This window comes from Phaeoacremonium minimum, assembly GCF_000392275.1.
Source record: "Phaeoacremonium minimum UCRPA7 unplaced genomic scaffold PA7_03_scaffold_534, whole genome shotgun sequence".
In the NCBI taxonomy this organism is placed as follows: domain Eukaryota; kingdom Fungi; phylum Ascomycota; class Sordariomycetes; order Togniniales; family Togniniaceae; genus Phaeoacremonium; species Phaeoacremonium minimum.
Window position 1 is genome coordinate 95,563 of NW_006921436.1, and position 19,092 is coordinate 114,654.

General features: G+C 32.9%; 2 protein-coding genes across 2 annotated transcripts; both read left to right on the forward strand.

Annotated features, from left to right (window-relative positions):
* Positions 1 to 1,422: 1,422 nt before the first annotated feature.
* UCRPA7_7494 (hypothetical protein) lies at positions 1,423 to 4,380 on the forward strand (the record flags this gene model as incomplete). The annotated part of the gene is made up of 2 exons (XM_007920024.1): positions 1,423 to 3,313; positions 3,752 to 4,380. The coding sequence occupies 2 exons, from the start codon at positions 1,423 to 1,425 to the stop codon at positions 4,378 to 4,380; spliced, it is 2,520 nt and encodes an 839-aa protein (XP_007918215.1).
* Positions 4,381 to 6,333: 1,953 nt separating this feature from the next.
* On the forward strand, positions 6,334 to 7,793 carry UCRPA7_7495 (putative amino acid permease protein; the record flags this gene model as incomplete). The annotated part of the gene is made up of 3 exons (XM_007920025.1): positions 6,334 to 6,469; positions 6,818 to 7,074; positions 7,224 to 7,793. The coding sequence occupies 3 exons, from the start codon at positions 6,334 to 6,336 to the stop codon at positions 7,791 to 7,793; spliced, it is 963 nt and encodes a 320-aa protein (XP_007918216.1).
* Between the last annotated feature and the right edge of the window lie 11,299 nt (positions 7,794 to 19,092).

Here is a 19,092-nt window from a genome sequence, read left to right on the forward strand (position 1 = left end):
GGGAAGGGTGGTGGAGGAGGTTGCGACGCAAGGTCACCGGTCACCCATATGCAGATAGCAGACCAGATTAGAGCTCAGGCCAAGGACAGACGGTGGAGGAAGGGCGGCTGCAGAGACGGGGAGATGAGGCCGGGAATGGTTATTCCTTGACTGAGAGCATCTCGACCACGCACGAATCAAAGAGTGAGATGTGTGGACCGGTAACCTCGCCCTTTCTATCGACAAGCCTTGCTCGCTTAGTCGATGGCGTTTTTCGATAGGCCAGGCACGGTACGTCCTCGAACGGCAACTAAGATACCTAGGGAGGCTGAAGGCGACGCCGGCGGGCAAGCAGGTGATAGGGACAATCTCAGATGTTGGGATGTAATGAAGCAAGCACGAGCACGCGCACGCGCAGTGGTCAGAGTTAACTTCCGAGCCCGGCGGCTTAAGTGCGGGGGCCACTGCTGACAACGGAGAGAGGGTTAGGGTTGAGATAGGAAGAGGCGGGGCGGGTTCTTTGGAGACGGACTACAGCCTACAGCCTACAGCCAACAGCCAACCCATCAAGGCAAGTCCCTAGATACCTAAGGTAGGTTGCAGGTGGATCAACTCTCCGAATACGTGAGTAAGACAATATAGACAATCTGGTTGGCACTGTTTCTGATATATATAGGTAGGTAGCTCCTTTGCGGGTGGTTCAGATGTAGCCACCAGGGTATGTATGCTCTCATGGTACTCAACTGTGTACATGCAGACCAGGGATGATAACAGTATTTCAACCTTTGCTCTCTACAACTACTCATCTAAATTAGGTACTGACCTTCTAAATCATATAGTGTCGTTTTAACGGGGAATAGTAGATCTGCTCGGGATATGTCTCTCTGGAGAGACTTTTGAGCCGTTGAGCAATCTAGTTGTATGGCCTGCTAGGGGGCAAAGGGGATGGATGAGGTTGAAAGACCTCGGGAGTTCCGCCAGGGGAATCAACCAATGCTGCTTCCTGCCCGCGTGAACTCGCACGAAGCTCTCCCATGATGATATGATTTGGTGGGGCGTCTGCCTTATTACCTGGTGCTGCAGCCTACGCTCCAAGGGGCAGGCTAACCGCCTTTGTGACTGCTGCTGCTCAGCTCCTCCCACATCTCTACAGCCACTTCATCTTACTATCGACGGCCGCGCTGGGCGTGACTCAACCCAGGCGTCGCTTGGCACACTTGCTATGGTGCTTCTGGCATTGACGGGTCTTGGCAGAGAAACAACGGCCATAATGAAGCTATCTATATCTATATATATGTGCGCGCGCACGCATGCATGTGGGCACTCTTCAGATCGGGGTTTCTCAACACATTTTTAAGCATACAAGTGCCGCTCTGGCTCCCGGCTTATTACACCGCCCTTGTCCCGTCTCAAAGCTCTGCGTCTCGACAGCCACTGTACGCAATGGCCTCGCCGACATCTGTCTTGTCCAAGACATTGCAGTCAATCACTGTGACCAAAATCAAGGAGCTCGAGAAGCAGCGTAGCTCCTACGAAGCACGGAAGTCCTCCGTCTTGGCCAAAGCCTCGGCGTGCAGAACACCACACGATAGGCTCTCTTGTCTGCTCGATGGCGTTCAAGAGCTCTACCCTGCGGCAATGAAGGAGCCTTCGCTTGTCAACATGGGACGATGGCTCGAGCAGTCTCGATACGATTGCTCCATCTCCCAGTCCATGCTGCAGTCCTTTGAGGGTCAATTGCGCAAGAAGCTCGATGTACGTAGCCGAAGACTTGCTCTAGCAGATCTGTACTCTCGTCTTCTGACCGAATGGATGAGCCGATCCCCAGCCGATGCGTCCATGAGCGACCCCGCTGGTCTCTTTTCGGAGGAGTCTCCCAAGGAGAGCTTTGAGGTTGTTGAGCGCCAGAGACAGCGACTCGAGGAATTAGTCGACAAATTCGAGCAAGTTGTCTTTGAACCTCTAAACACCAGCGAGACCGAGATCACTTCTTTTCTTGACCGTCTATTTCCTAGCGAGGAAGCGGTGAAGGCTCTGCAAACGCTTCGCCAGACGGTGGCCAACACGACCAACGCCTTCATGGCTGAAATCGCCCCGTTTACACATGAATCTCTTACCCACTGCCTCAAGGGTCTTCTCACCGAGGATCTCCTTACCGACGAGAAACAAGCCATCCTGAGGGACTTTTTAGATAATCCTGTCGCATTGACTGAAATTGCCGATGTCCTCAACATGAGGTTCGCAGACCTGCGGAATTGGGACTGGAATGCGGGCAAGGACGGTTTACGCGTCCTGCCACGACAGCAGCTCAATGGGAAGTATCGTATCTGGACGGACGATGATATCCTAGAGATGCTGTTCGTCCAGTACATTGGTATCCGTCTCTGCAATATCCTCAAAGCCAGCCTGACAGACTTTGTGTCCGACCCTGCCATTTGGTCGTGGGGCCAAGGCGCCCATTGTACACCCCAACGGCGCGATCTAGACCGAAGGCAATATTTCCTTGGTTCCTCAAGCGTGGTGTACTGGAAAAGCGTCCAAGCCGACCGTAAATCCAGCTTCCTCAGCACCTTCTTCTTGTCACAGCTTCCCGCGGACGAAGCCTCGCTATATGAAGGGAATGGTGGGTACGATGGAGATGAAGACGACAGTAGTGTCGGTGTAACGCAAGCAAATAACCCTGACAGTGGTACAAACAAGGACGCGGAACCACAGAAAACGTCAAGCATCAAGCAGAAGCTCCTCCGTCAACTGACATGTGACCTCCTCATGCATAGGTTAAGGGGCAGGCACCACGGCAGTGGGCAACGCGAAGAGGGCGCAGCAGTTATGCTGCAGACTGACCTGCAGTGGTTCGCCACTGGACTGCCTCACAGCACCATCTATGCCGTCATGCGATATGTTGGGTTCTCGGAAGACTGGATACGCTTCTTCAGGAAGTACCTAGAGGCACCATTAAACCTAGATCAATCGGCGGATTACCGTACGCCCAAGGGGGCGCGTGTTCGAAAGCGTGGTGTGCCGATGGCCCACGCGTCCGAGAAGCTGACAGGCGAACTGGTCCTCTTCTTCCTGGACCTGACTGTCAATCGCCAAGCTGGAATGCTCCTATACCGTCTTCACGATGACATCTGGCTGTGCGGAGAGCCAGATGCGAGCTCACAAGCCTGGAAACATATGCAGGAATTCGCCAAGGTGTTCGGGCTCGAATACAACCGCGAGAAGACAGGGTCGGTCTACCTGGTCAACGATGCTCGCAGAGATAATCGGGTGGCAGCGAGCCTCCCTAAAGGTTCTGTGACGGTTGGGTTCCTTAAGCTTCATCCCAGGACAGGTAAGTGGGTCATCGACCAGTCACAGGTCGACGCACACTTGAGGCAACTGCGGCGGCAACTGGCGGACTGTGACAGCATACTCGGTTGGGTACAGACATGGAACTCGTGTATCGGCCGGTTTTTCAGCCACACGTTCGGAGAGCCAGCCCATTGCTTCGGCCCGGAGCACGTTGATAGCATCCTCCAGACGTACGATCGGCTGCAGCGTCGGCTTTTTCCTAGAACTGGTGGCTCAGGGGAAAGCGTGGTCGAGCACCGTAAGTACTATGAGTGACAGCACACTCTCATCAAACACAGGTCTCATGTCTCTGGCGTTTCAAGCCCTGCCCCTTTGTGTTGTATTGTACAGAACCATCCCGGGCACAAGTCTAGCGTACACGTCCCATCTGTCGAGATAATGACGTGCAAGGGGAGCGCAAAACTAACAGAGTATGCAGTAAAGAAGATGATACACGACCGCTTCAAAATTGCAGACATTCCGGACGCCTTTATTTTCTTGCCTGAGCACCTAGGGGGACTTGGGCTACGTAATCCGTTCGTGGGGCTCTTTCTTGTGAGAGGTAAGATAGACAAGTCACCGGAGGAACTGGTGAATGGCTTCATCGAACGAGAGAGGGAAGACTACCTAAAGCAGAAGAAGGCATTCGAGGAAACGAGCGAGGCAATGCTAAGGAGACGGCTCCATAATCTCTACCCGGACGATGGGGCGTCACGAGAGTCACGACTGGGGCTGGGTGCGCTCGGTGAGTTCATGCCACTGGAGGAGTTTGGCAGATATCGAGAGGTGAGCAGCGGGGAACTTCAAGGCACCTACGCCCACCTCATGTCAGTACCGGAACGAGAGGGTCTTGCGCTGAGCAAGGGGGTCGAGCAGGGCATATCAAAACTAGAGGAGGACGCGAGTGCCGGCCAACTCGATGAGGAAAAGAGATGGATCCTGCAACTATACGCAGATGAGCTGATGGAGTCATGCGGCGGCCTCAGCCTGGTAGACAAGCAGTTTCTGCCCGTTGGGGTGTTGAATATGATGAAGGGGAGGAAGGTGACATGGAAGATGATTCTCTGAAGCCCTGCCAGAGGACGAAATACCGCCCAAGCCGCACGATGGATCCCAGGCATATTTCCCACGTGGATAGATGCTCGTTCTCCCCAGTTGGACAGACAGATGAGTCAATCAATTGACCGATGAATGAAAGCGTGACATTCATTCGTTATGTGACAATTGCATGCGTGCCATGAGAGAGTTCATTGCAAGCCCAGCCGCGCTACGGCTTGAGACGGCATTCGGTCGTTCCCTCGGCAGGGTGACGGGGCAGAGGGTAGAAAGAGGGTTCGGAGACGGTAATGCGGCTGTTGTTGTCGTTGTGGTGCTGGTGAGACAGAAAATTCTCTCCACAGCGAGGGCGGCCAGCCATCACATCAGGGTGGGTTGCAAAGTGATGGAAGAAACAAAACTCTGATGAGCACGCCACCTGGCAAGGGGGGTGGCCAGCCAAGGACAGACTACCTATCTAGGTAGGTACACTACCTAGGTTTATGACGGATACTATGTATACGTACCTACAGTATAGTACATGTACGATACATGTCCATATAAATTAGGCAATTAGGTAATGCATTTATGATTTATCACTATGTATGTAGGTAGTGTACACCGCAAATACCGCTGTCGGCATTCAAGAGAAGAAGTTCCGGCTCGCAGCGGCGATGCATCCTGGTAACCCAAAAAAAAAAAAGGTGAAAATTTGTTCTTGGAAAATTCTTTGCATGAGGCTAAAACCCCTGAAGGGTCCAGCTGGCCGGATAGCGTGACTCGGGTAGGCGGCACTAAGGCAGGGTCTAGTCTGCGGTGTAGCTAGGTGTGCAGTACATACAGTACAGCACTGTAACGTACCGTACGTAAAAGGTAGGATAGCGTCTTTGCGTCATCCCATCCCGTCCCATCACATCGCATCACGCCGCCGCATCACGCTGCCTCGTCCCCCGGCTCTACCACGCTCCATCTCCTCGCTGCATTCCTTTTATTTATTTATTTTTTTATTATTATTATTTTTTTAATAAAAAAAACATCCTCTCTTTCTTCTCGTCAGTAGTGACTTTGAAAACCTGGTAGATGGGCAGGTGGGTAGGTACTGCGATACCGTAGGTATTTGCATATGCACGAGACGGCCCCGCAGGGATCTAGCTGCATTCTAGCTCTCTCGGCCCCCCGCCTGTACAGTACACCTTGCAGGTTCCCTGGGTATGTAGGTAGACGCATCCATGCTTCAGTGCCGAGAGCCTCTGTTGTCTGCTGCTGAAACCCTTGCAAGTATCGCAGATTCCGGGGGCCAGAGGTCCAGAGGAAACCATCGGGGGAAACATGGGCGCATGAAGACAGCCACCTGCTTACTGAAATCATGGGTCTTTGAGGGTTAGTCTCGTCGACATAAGCCTCTTCTGGGTACTGCTGCCTTTGTAGTCACCGCTAGGGCAGGCCGGCCGCCGGCGAGTCTCGCCATGAGCCGCCCTCCCCAGGGAGCACCCGAGGCTGTATCGTGACTTTTTCACGGGTGGGCCGTCCATTGGGCCCAACATCGCAAAATTCTCTCCTCCTCTCTCGTCCCTTAGGCCCTACCGGGTTGTGTGGCTACCAATGTAGATCATTCTGGTATTGCCGCCGTTGCCTCTCGTCTTCGGGCTTATTCCTCCTTGCTACGCGAGGTGCTCGCGTTCACAGGTGCTGTAGCAGGTTGCTTCTTCCCAAACATTCGCTATATATGAGCTGTGTTTCCAGTTCCATACCTCTCCTGCACATACATCCTCGTTTGACTACACTCCGGAGCAGTTGACGCCTTACCACGGCCCCGGCTACTCTGTATCTCAGGATAACATCTCGAGCCATATTCCCTCGCTCACTACCCCGTCTCCGACCCCAGCACCGCCGGGCTCACCGCAAACTTGCCCTACACCGTGCCAGAGAGACCTTACCCATATCAGCGCGGATAGGGCACGATCATCGCTCGAACTTCGCCCTGTCATGGACAAGGACGCGAAGCTGTCGGCCCTCGATGCCGAGAAGCAGCCTATCCAGGCCGGTGCCACTGAGCAACTTGAACGCGGGCTCAAGAGCCGCCATCTTCAATTCATTGCTATAGGGGGCACGGTTGGTACTGGTAAGCGAGTCAGAGAATGGTGCAGTTGAGAATCATCAAGAGTTGTCCTGCTGACCTGGTCAGGTTTGTTTCTCGGTAGCGGGGATGCCCTGGCGAAGGCCGGTCCTGTGGGCTGTTTGATCGCCTATGTATTCGTCGGCAGCATTTTGTATTCTGTCATGACGAGCCTGGGCGAGATGGCCACATACATACCGGTTGCTGGCTCCTTCACGTCGTACAACACACGTTTTGTCGATCCATCGCTCGGCTTCGCAATGGGTTGGTTGTACTGGCTCAGTTGTGCGTCAATCCCCGCGTTCACCCCTTTTCGCTCGATGGTGCGATTCTGCCTCTGACACTTTGAGATAGGGGCTATCACATACGCATTGGAGCTTACTGCGGCTGGCCTCATCATCCAGTATTGGAACGCTGATCTTAGCATCGGCATTTTCATCGCTGTATTCTGGGTCTTCTTCACTGCCATGAACTTCTTACCAGTACGATGGTTTGGTGAACTGGAGATGTGGTTCTCCAGTATCAAAGTCGTCACGATCCTAGGCTTTCTCATCTTCGGTATATGTATCGATGCTGGCGTCGGCAAGCAAGGGTATCTCGGTTTCCACAATGTAAGTGAACTCTGGATGAATATCGCCAAGGGTAGCGCAGGGAAGACATTTAGGTGCCATTCTACTAGCAGCATCTATCAGCATTTGATTGTCGATGACCTGCCTTTCCCGCTTCGAACAATGCTGAGCACTAATTGGCCATTATATAGTGGACGTCACCCGGGCCGTTTTCAGAGTACATGGTCTCCGGCTCATCCGGAAAGTTTGTCGGATTCTGGGCAGTATTAATCCAAGCATCCTTCTCTTATCAGGGCGCTGAGCTCGTCGGTGTATGCGCTGGAGAAGCCCGTAACCCGCGCAAGACCGTTCCTCGAGCGATCCGAAACACATTCTGGGGCATCCTGTTCCTCTTTGTCTTCACCATCTTCTTTATCGGTCTCTTGGTCCCGTCCACCGACGACCGGCTTCAAACGGGTGCCTCCGATGCTTCGGCATCTCCATTGGTCATTGCTGCAAACTTGGCTGGTGTTCCCGCTTTGCCCGACATAATCAATGCCGTTCTGCTGACCGCAGTGCTGTCTGCGGCCAACTCCAACGTATATTCGGGCAGCCGCATTCTCATTGCCCTCGCAGAAGAAGGCCAGGCGCCAGCTTTCGTCACTCGAACGAACAAGCAGGGCATCCCCTATATTGCCGTTGCAATCACCTCTGCTTTTGGTCTCCTAGCATTCCTCAACTTGTCAGCAAATGGTGGTAATGTTTTCAACTGGTTCCTGTAAGTGTATTTCCCCAATCCAGTCCGACCATTGGAAGTGGAGTCTCGATCCCACGCTGGTGTGAAAACTTTCATCCCGACGGATATCGGATACATTGCCGCCTTGACTCGGTGGTTGACGTTGTAGGGCATTTACTGACTCCAGGTTCTCTAGAAACATCATTGGTGTGGCAGGGCTCATCACCTGGGCTAGCATCAACATCTCTCACCTCCGCTTCATGCGCGCGCTCTCGATGCAAAATATCCCACGGTCAACTTTGCCCTATGTTGCCCCCTTGCAGCCATTTCTTGCATACTATGGCCTATTCATGAACATTCTCGTGACTCTGACGCAGGGTTTCACTGTTTTCATCGATTGGAACACCTCCGATTTCTTCACCGCGTACATCAGCGTGATTGTATTTGTTGTCCTCCTGGTCGGCCACAAGGTGATTTCCAGGTCTAGTACTGTCAAAGCTTGCGCAATTGACCTTGGCAGAGGACGCCTGGAAGACTTCTCTTCGTGAGTGTTGCCTTAAAATGTAAACAGAAATTTAGACGCTTGTATCGATTGTATATTTATTTGCATAAGAAAATAGCCTTTAAGACAAAAAGGGTTCCGCCTTAATAGAGCCGACTGCAATAGCCTTTCTGGCAGGACTGACGCAATAGGAACTACTGCCCGTGAGTGCACAGTTGGTTAGTGGCTTTATGAAAACCAGGGTTGGTAATTAGTAGTACTAAATTTAGTAGTACTACAAATTATATAAGATATATAATACTAGAATCTCTTAAAATATTAATAACGTTTTGAATATTAAAGTTATACTATCTTTTAATTTAATATACTATTGATAATATAATAATCTAAATTATAAAACTCTTTTCACTTTTATATCACTTATATTCGATTTTTAATAATGATTTTAATACTATTTCAAAATCACTATAAAACAATCAATTTTCACCCCTTTTAAACACTTTTTTAAAATATCAATAGTATTATTATAATATTATTGATATTATTACTGATTATCAGGGTTGGTAATTAGTAGTACTATTTATTTGACTCTTTACTTAATTAACTACCACTTATATTCGATTTTTAGTAATAATTTTGAAATTAGCTATTTTAAAAGTGTTAATTATAACTTTTAAAACAATACTTTCTCAAAATTACTACTAAAAATCCAATTTTTAACCTTTTTAAACACTAATTATAAATAAGAATAATATTCTTATACTACTATTAGTATTATATCTATTTATTAGTATATTACTTATATTCGAAATTTTATAATAAATTTAAATACTTTTTACTAGTAAATACCATTATATAAGAAAACCAACTAACTAACTAACTCACTAAGTAACTAATCCTCTTTCTTAATATCTTTAAACCTTAATTATTTTTCTAACTTATTTAAATTCTTCACTTTCTAGCTTTTTAGTAATAAAAGCATTCTAACTGTTTCTAGATAAAGCTTATTTCTAAGCTTAATAATTATATTATTACTAACTAAGAAAATACTTTTAATAATAACTAAAGTAGCTAGAATTACTAAATATTATCTAGTTAAAATACTTAAATAAGGATACTTATAACTACTATTCTTTTAATACCTAAGTAAATCTATCTAATAATATATTAATTAGTAAATATATAATAATATAAATCACTTACTTACTTATTTAAGCTTATAATACTCTTTTAAGTAAATGATAAATTTGTTTTTAAGTTAAGAATTTAAGATAAATAACTTTCTTTTTAAGTTTATTAAATAAATAGGATTATTTACCTTATTTTCTTTATCTTTCTTATTTGAATGATTTGATTCACTTTTACTTAAAAGACTATATAATTAAATTAGTAAGTAATTTAATTTAGTTAATTATTAATTTACTTATAAATTATATTCATCTTTAAATAACTTAGCTATATCTTAATAAATTCCAATATAATAGAACAGAAAGCCTTCTTTCTTAAAGTAATGTAATTTAAAGTATAGATTCAAAATTAAGCTTATAATATAGGCTTTATAAAGGTAAAAGCCATCTAAATCTAGCCTTTTAAGGAAATACTTTTCTAATAATACTATTTAAATTAAAATAGTTATTAACTTAGTTAACTAATTAGCTTTTTACTTATCCTATCCAAAGGACAATATTATAGCCAAACTTAAGAAAATTATAATATATAATAACACAAAAGAAAGCTAATAAAATCGTATTGACAACCCATTAGACAAGAGTCTACTATTCCCTACTTTATCTACAATCACTTAAGTATAATCATATTATATATTATGACTCATCTATTATCCTACTGTTTGTTTACTTAATAGCTTTAACCTTTATCTTTCTATTGTTTGTTTATTTGATAGTTTTAACTTTTATTCTTTTATTTTAACCTATCAAACTTTCTTATTATTTTCTTTTCTTTTTATTATTATTTTAGCTTAATTATAAAAATAATAAATATAAAATCATAAACTTATTTATAATATAAAATTAAATAGTTTATTAACTAGTTTGTTTATTTATATAATACTTTAAAAACTATTATAAACTATCTCTTTTATCAAAAAAAATCAAATTTAAAGATAAATACTCTAATTTTAGCTTATTATTTAAAATTATCTTTTATTAATAAGTTAAAATATTCTTATAAATATATAAATAGCTAGAATAAGCAAAATTATATATAGAAAGTATATTATAATTGACAATCTTACTTTAGATAAGGATTAGAATTAAGTATCTACTATAAAATAATAAAACCTTACTTATAATATTATAAGTAAACAATATTATATTAATAAAGTTATAGCTAATGATACTTTTACTACTATAATAGTTTGATAGTAGTAAGATATTATCTAAAGAAAGTATTATTATTAATATTATAAAGGTTAAAATCTTTTATAAATATCTAGATTAAATACTTTAGTCAATCAATAAAATATATAGAATAATAAAGTTAATTAAGTTGATATTATCAAGTTTAACTAACATACTTATATAGCAAGTAGGCCAATAGACTGAAATAGGCTACTTTTGTATACCATACCACCTTCCACCTTTTCTACACTTTTTCTCCACCATCAAGCATAACTTCTTCTTTAAAAGAAGCTAAGATCATTCTTACCTTCCAAACTCTCGAAAAAGACCCAAAACTTACTAAATAAACTATAACGAAAATCTATAATATACCTTATACGATATTAGCCTACCAACGTATAAGTATATAACTATGATATAATATCTTTATCAATTTAAAGTTATTGATAGAAATAGAAGAGAATATACTAATTAAACATATTCTTAACCTAGATTTACAAAGATTTTATCTATAATTTTATAATATATAAGATATAGCCGACTATATCCTTAAGTTATATAATATATAATATATCAAACCTTAATAAGCAAAAAACTTTATATAATGATATTCTAAAATAACTATATATTTTCAATATCAAATCAATTATCAAAGAATATTATATAAAGATTTAAATATAATTAAAGGATAGTTTATATTTATATAAAATATAAAAAATAAATATAAAATCTTTAATAATAATATCTATAACTTTAATAAGATTAGATTTTTAATAAACATATTTTTATATATTAAAGTTATTATAATCTTAGAAAAATATAAATAATTTTATATAAATAATCTAATAATTAAGAATATATTTTTATAATTATTATAGTTAATATAACTAGCTAAATAATACTATTATTCTTGATTATAAAGAGTTAATATTATCTTCTTAATTGATATATTAATAATAACTTTCTAAAAGATTAAAAAGTTTATATAAATAATAATAGCTAGATAATAGATAAAATTAGTCTAAAATAACTATAATACTTTAATAAGTATATTAAAATATATATAAAAGGTAGATATTGTCTCCTTATCCTTAATGATTATAAAAGCTATCATTCGATAGATTTTAAAGAATATTATAAGGAAAATAATATTATTATACTTTATATATCTTTTTATTTCTTTTATAAGCTTTAGTTATTTAATATTAAATACTTTAGTATATTAAAAAACTTATATAATCAAATAATTAAGCAGATAATATAGCTATAGATTATCTATATTATTAAGAATGACTTTTTTTCTATATTTTAAGACATATATAATAATACTATAACCTTAACAAACGTTAAAGCTAGCTTTTAAGTAACTAGCCTTATTCTATTTAATCTAGATAAGATATTATCTTAGCTAGAAAGTCTATCTTAACTAGTTATATCTTAGGGTTTATAGTCTAGTATTATCTTTACTTAGATTAGATAGATACTAAATAACCTAATTAAAGCAACTTTTTAAACAACTTTAATTAAAAATAGAATCTTCTATCATCAGAATAACTCTTTAATATATATTTATAGTAAGATTGATACTTTTATATAAGATATAAAGAAGATTATATATAAAATCGCCTTAATAAAGTAGAAGATCTAAGACCTTTAGACGGTAAATAAAGTACTAAGTAAACGTTAAAGAGCTAAAAAAATATATTTTCGACAAAAAGGATCATTATCATAACAAAAGGTAGAGTAAATATAGGAAGAAAGAGGCCTTATAGCTAAAGATGATATAAATATAAGTATAAAAGAGGATTATATAAAGGGGAACTAACAATATATTCGATACTATAATAATTATAGAAAGTCTGGCTATAATATATAAATGTGTCAATTAGATATAGAGATGTCTAAAGATAAGGATTCTAAATAGTTTTAATTGATTTAAGGTATTATGGTTAAAATAACTTATATAAAGGTGATATAATGTACGAATGGTATGTCGCTTGCTATGATGCGCCGCTTGTTATACAACTATATTATAAAAAGAATAATATTATTATACTTTATATACTTTCTTATTCTTCTTATAAACTTTAGCTACTTAACGTTAGATACTTTAGTATATTAAAAAACTTATATAATCAAACAATTAAGTAGATAATATAAATATAAATTATCTATATTATAAAAAACAATTTTTTTTTTATATTTTAAGATATATATAATACTATTATAATCTTAACAAACGTTAAAGCTAGATTCTATATAATTAAATTTATTTTATTTAATCTAGACAAAATAATATTTTAGCTAGAAAGTCTATCTTATCTAATTATACTTTAGATTTTATAATCTAATATTACTTTTACTTAGATTAGATAAATATTAAATAATCTAAATAAAACAACTTTTTAGACAACTTTAATTAAAAATAAGATCTTCTATCATCAAAATAACTTTCTAGAATATATTTATAATAAGATTAATACTCTTATATAAGATATAAAGAAGATTATATATAAAATCGCCTTAATAAAGTAGAAGATTTAAAACCTTTAGATAGTAAATAAAATACTAAATAAACGTTAAAAAGCTAAAAAAATATATCTCTAATAAAAAGAATCACTATTATAATAAAAGATAAAGCAAATATAGAAAGAAAGAAGCTTTATAATTGAAAATAATATAAAAATAAGTAAAAGAGAAGGTTATATAAAGGAGGACCAACGATACATTTGATACTATAGCAATTATAGAAAGCCTAGCTATAATATACAAACGTATCAATTAAATATAAAAATATCTAAAAATAAAGATTCTAAATAGTTTTAATTGATTTAAGTTATTATAATAGAAATAACTTATACAAAAGTGGTATAGTATACGAAAGTAGCCTATTCCGGTCTACTGGCCCACTCGCTATATAAGTACGTTATCTTAAGAATATAATAATAACGTTAGCAATAGTAAAAACACTATCTTAAAAGAAAGGTAAGCTTTATATATACTTTCTTTCTAACCTAAATGTTTCTTTATATCTATAAGAATATCCTTATAAAGACTCTAACGTTTCTCTACCTTTATAATCATTCTTTCGCCTTTATAATAGACTATTTAAGCTAAGATATACTATCAGCTACCTATGAAAAGATTAGCTTATATAGAACTTTAATAAGCTATCGTCTATCTTTAATGATAGTCTTTAAGTATTCTCTCTAACGTTAGATAATATAATTATTAAATATAAGTTTGATTTAAAGTTAGCAAAAGAATAAATATAATAGTATTTATATTATAATTAATAATAATTTAATATTAAGCTTTTGATAGATAGTATATATAAGTATTATTATTTTAAAAATAATAAAAAATAATTTAATAAGCTATTTTATTACTTTATTGTTAACTATTTTAACTTTAATAATATATTTAACTTTTTATTTATCTTTAAATTTGCTAAGAAGATAGTTATTATAAGAGTCTATATCTTTATAAACATATTTATAATAATATCTTTCTAATTTTTATTTTTTTATTTTTTTATTTTTTTATCTACATATATTTAACTAACTATTTTATTTTTCTATTTTTAGGTTTATAATCAATAGTATAAATATTATAGCTATATAGTCTACTTTCTTTATAATATTAGCAAAGTTTATAAAAAGTTTCTTTTATTATCAAAAGACTTAAATATTATCATCTTCTATCTTAAAGACTTTACTAATAATCTAGCTATAAACTGTCAATTTTATTTTTATTTTTATATTAAATAGTAGATAGTCTTTATATAGCTTATATTCTTAACTAATAACTATCTAAATTATAAAAACTTTATATTAGTTAAAGATAATCTAAGCTAACTATTAAAAGATGATAATATCTTTAATAAGCTAACTATTTATAAAGTTAAAAGCTTTGATAAACTATAGATAAATTAAGAATTTATAAAGAAAGATATATTAAATAAAGATAATCAAGTATATAATAAAGCTATAGTCTTAAACATTTTTATAAAAGACTTAAAAATCATTATATTATAAGATAAGCTTGATAATAAAAATATAAAGAGTGATAAGTAGTTATTATTAAAGCTTTAATATCTATAAAACGCTTATTATCTTTCGATATTAAGTATATAATATATACCTTTAAATAAATTTAACCAATTATAAACTCTTTTATCTTTCGCTTATTCTAGCTTATTTTCCAAAAGTTTAACTAACTTTATTTAATTAAGATAATAAGATATATTATATTAAGATTATCTAAAGTATATAATAAAGTAGAAAGATAGTTGCTTTATATATTATTATATATTCTATTATATTATATTAAATATATTAATATATTAGTAAGTATATAGTTATAATAGATATTTTATCAATAAGTAATAATAGACTATATTAACTAAAACAAATCTATAGAAAATATTAAAAGATCTTAAATATCTTAAGATATAGACTATCTTAAACTAAATCTTCTACTTTGTTAATATAATCAAGAGAATCTAGCTTTATTAGTATTATTGATAGTAAGAATATAAGTCTTTTATATACTATCTTAACGTTTTTAATATTTTTATTATATTAAATATAATTAACTTATATTAATAAAGCTTATATTAGTATATACTAAAGTTCGAATAATAGTAGACTATAAATAAGTTAGTATATATAACTTTCTTTCGATAATTATTTAAAAAAAATTTATATATTATATTATAATATTTTTATATTTAGTTTTATATATTTTAAAAGATAGTTTTAATCTAAAAGTTTAATTTTTCAAATTATCAGTATTAATATAAATAATAAAGATAAAATAATAGTTATAATTATAATCTTTATTAATTTAAGGCTAGCTTAATAATTAATATAGAGACTATCAAATAATAGAAAGAGTTTATATATATTTAAAGTTATTATATATCAGTATAAAATCTAACATTTAAAAAGATTAGTTAAAATAAAGATAGTAATAATCTTTTAAATATTATCTTAAATAATATAAAGATTATTTAAAAGTAGTTATTTTAGATTATCAATTATTATCAATATTATTATTATTTATCGACTTATTATCTATAAATAAATAAAAAAGCTATCGCCTAAATTAAATAGATAGATAAAGAATCATTAAAGCTAATATATTATTTTCTATTCTTTTATCTTTACTATAAAAAGGTAAAGATAATTAAGTATCTTAAAAAGATATAATAATCTTTTAAAACTATATAAAATAATATCTATTTAAACTAGTTTAACTTATTGATAGTCTTCTATTAGCTTATAAATACTAACTTCTTTCTATATATTAGAAAGAAAGTTATTATCAATTATACTATTAAATACTATAGTAAGATTAAAATATAAATTAATATATATATATAAATTATTAGATTTATTTTTTTCTATATTTTAGATAGAAATTTAATATTATTTTTTATATTAAAGATAATGAATAAGCTTATTAGTAAAAGAGACTATTTAATATAAAAGATATATTATATTCTTTTAAAGTTATCATTTTATAAAGATAGCTATATAATCTTAAGTATAGACTATCATCTATTAAATAAAAATAACTATATATTAAAGTTCTTTAAGATAGATAAGGTTATATAAGAAAAGAAGATATTATATAAAAAGTATTTAAATCAATCTAAAGATATAAAAAACATTATCTACTTTCAATCTTTTAAGTAATAGAATTATAAGTTTTCTAATAAAAATAATTAAAAAAAATAATAAACTTTAGTAAGACTAAAGATACTATATTACTTTCTATAATATAAAATAATCTAAGATTATATATAGTTTTTAGATTTTTATTAAGTTAAATTCCTTCTTAACTATCTTTACTATAATTATAATAAATTCCTTAATATCGATAATATATACTTTAATAACTATATTATTATCTATAAATACTATAAAAAGTAATATAATTATAAAAATGATTATTATAAAGATATTAAAGTATTTAATCTAAAGGTTAATAAAGATAAGTTTTATATAAAGCTTTTTAATAAAAATATTAGCTTAAAAAATTAATAAAAAATTATTAAAATAGTCTTTAAACTTTAACTAAAAGAAAAAATAGTAAACTTATTAAAATAATAAAATATAAATATTAACTATAATTAGATATTATATATTATAAAGTATTTATATAAAGAATTTAGTATTAGTAAATATTAAGATAGGCTAAAAAATAATTAGCTAAAGATAAATAATATTAAGAATATACTTTTTAAAGTTTAAAATATATTAAATAAAAAGTAGTAGCTAGTATATAATATTTTTATAAGCTATCGATAATAATTAAAAGCTAATTTAATCTTTCTTTAAATTGATAATAATAATAATATAGATAAATTATATATAATCAGTATATTCTTTTCTTACCTTTAGTAAGCTTACTTAAGTAAAAAGTCTTTAATTCTTTATATAGCTTTTATTAATATAGTTAATAATCAAATTAATAGCTAAACCTTATACTTTCTACTTTATCTTTTTATTAATAAAAACTATTATTCTTTAATAAAAAGGTTTAATATATTAAACTTACTATAATATATATTTATAGAAATTAAATATTTTATTATTAATAAAAAGAATATACTAAACTTAAAAACCTTAAAGTAGATTAATTAATAACTAAAAAAGATCTTTTTAAAATATAATAATAAGTTCTTTAATAATATTAGTATACTTTTAATAAATAACTTTTTTTAACTTCTTTTAGTTTTAAATAAGCTAATTTATATAAAATATAATATATTTATAAAAGATAGTAAGATTGTCAAATATAATATATACTATACTTTCGATTAGTTTATCTTCTTAAAGATAATTTAATATTAATAAAATAAAAACTAAATAATATTTTATTAGACTTTCTTTAAGCTATAGTAAGTATAAGTATTTATTATATTATAAAAGTTATTATTATCTAATATATAGTTAATCTAACTATTAAAAAGTAGAAGATTTTTATAAATATAATTTATATCTATCTTATAAAAAAAAAGGTTAATATTTATAATTATAATTATATAATCTTATTTAATAATCTAACTATCTATATTTAAGCTATCAACTAAAGTAAAAGTATAGATAAAGTAAACTTAAAGAATATTAAAAACTTTTTTAAAAGCTTTTTAATATATATTAGAGTATAGATAATACTTATTTATAATTTTTAAAATATAGTTAGTTTAGTAAATAGAGTATAAAGTATAGTCTATAATATTAGCTAGATTATAAATATAAACTTTTTAAAAGATATATTATAAGTATTTATAATTATTTTTAATAAATATATTAAATTATTATATATTATAAAAAAAAAATTATAAAATAAGATAAATCAAATAATAATATTTATTTTATAAATATAATAAGACTTTACTATCAAAAGTAAAATATATAATTATATATAGTTTTTATTAATTATATTATATATAATCATCGTTTATAAGTTATAAAAAATTATACTCTTTAAAATTGTCTATAATATATTAAAATAAAAGTTTATAATAAAATTATTATATATAACTATCTTTTAAATATTAAAACTAAAAAAATTAATATTTAACTTACTTTTTAAGTAAGATTATATATATTATAATCTTTTTATTAAGATTATATAAGTAAAGATAATAGATTATAAAAAGTAGATAAGAAAGTAACTATAATAGCTATTATATATATTTGATAATATTAATAAAGTAAGAGAAAAAACGACTATTAAGTTAATAGATTTATTAATATTAAGTTAATAAAATAATTTAATTATATAAATATAAAGTTATAATTATATAAAGCTAATGATTTATAAAGAATCTTATTTAAATCAACTTTTTATTAAAATTTCTGTGTCGCTTCGTTCGTTGGGATATTGACCTATGCTTCACTCTAGGGACTTACCCTCCTCCCTTCGACTCCTGGAAATTTTCCCTACGGTAGGCTTGGTACCCTAGGTTGTAAGTAATTCATTCGATAGTTAGAGAGCAAAGGAATAAAGTGTTAATATCTATCTGTCGGCTAATATTTAGTAGCTAACTATATCTTTGGCTTTTATATAGCTGGGGATTCTTATATTATATGGGAATCAACGTAAGAATCTTATATTAGATATACTAATTATTATATAATATTTTTATATCTTAATAAAAGGTTGATTTAGATAAGATTCTTTATAAATTATTAGCTTTATATAATTATAGCTTTATATTTATATGATTAAATTACTTTACTAACTTAATGTTAATAGATTTATTAATTTGATAATCGTTCTTTCTTCTACCTTATTAATATCATTAGATATATATAGTGGCTACTATAGCCTCTTCTTTATCTACTTTTTATAATCTATTATTTTTGCTTATATTATCTTAGTAGGAAGATTATAGTAAATATAACCTTATTTGAAGGATAGGTTAAATATTAGTCTTTTTAGCTTTAATATTTAGAAGATAGTTA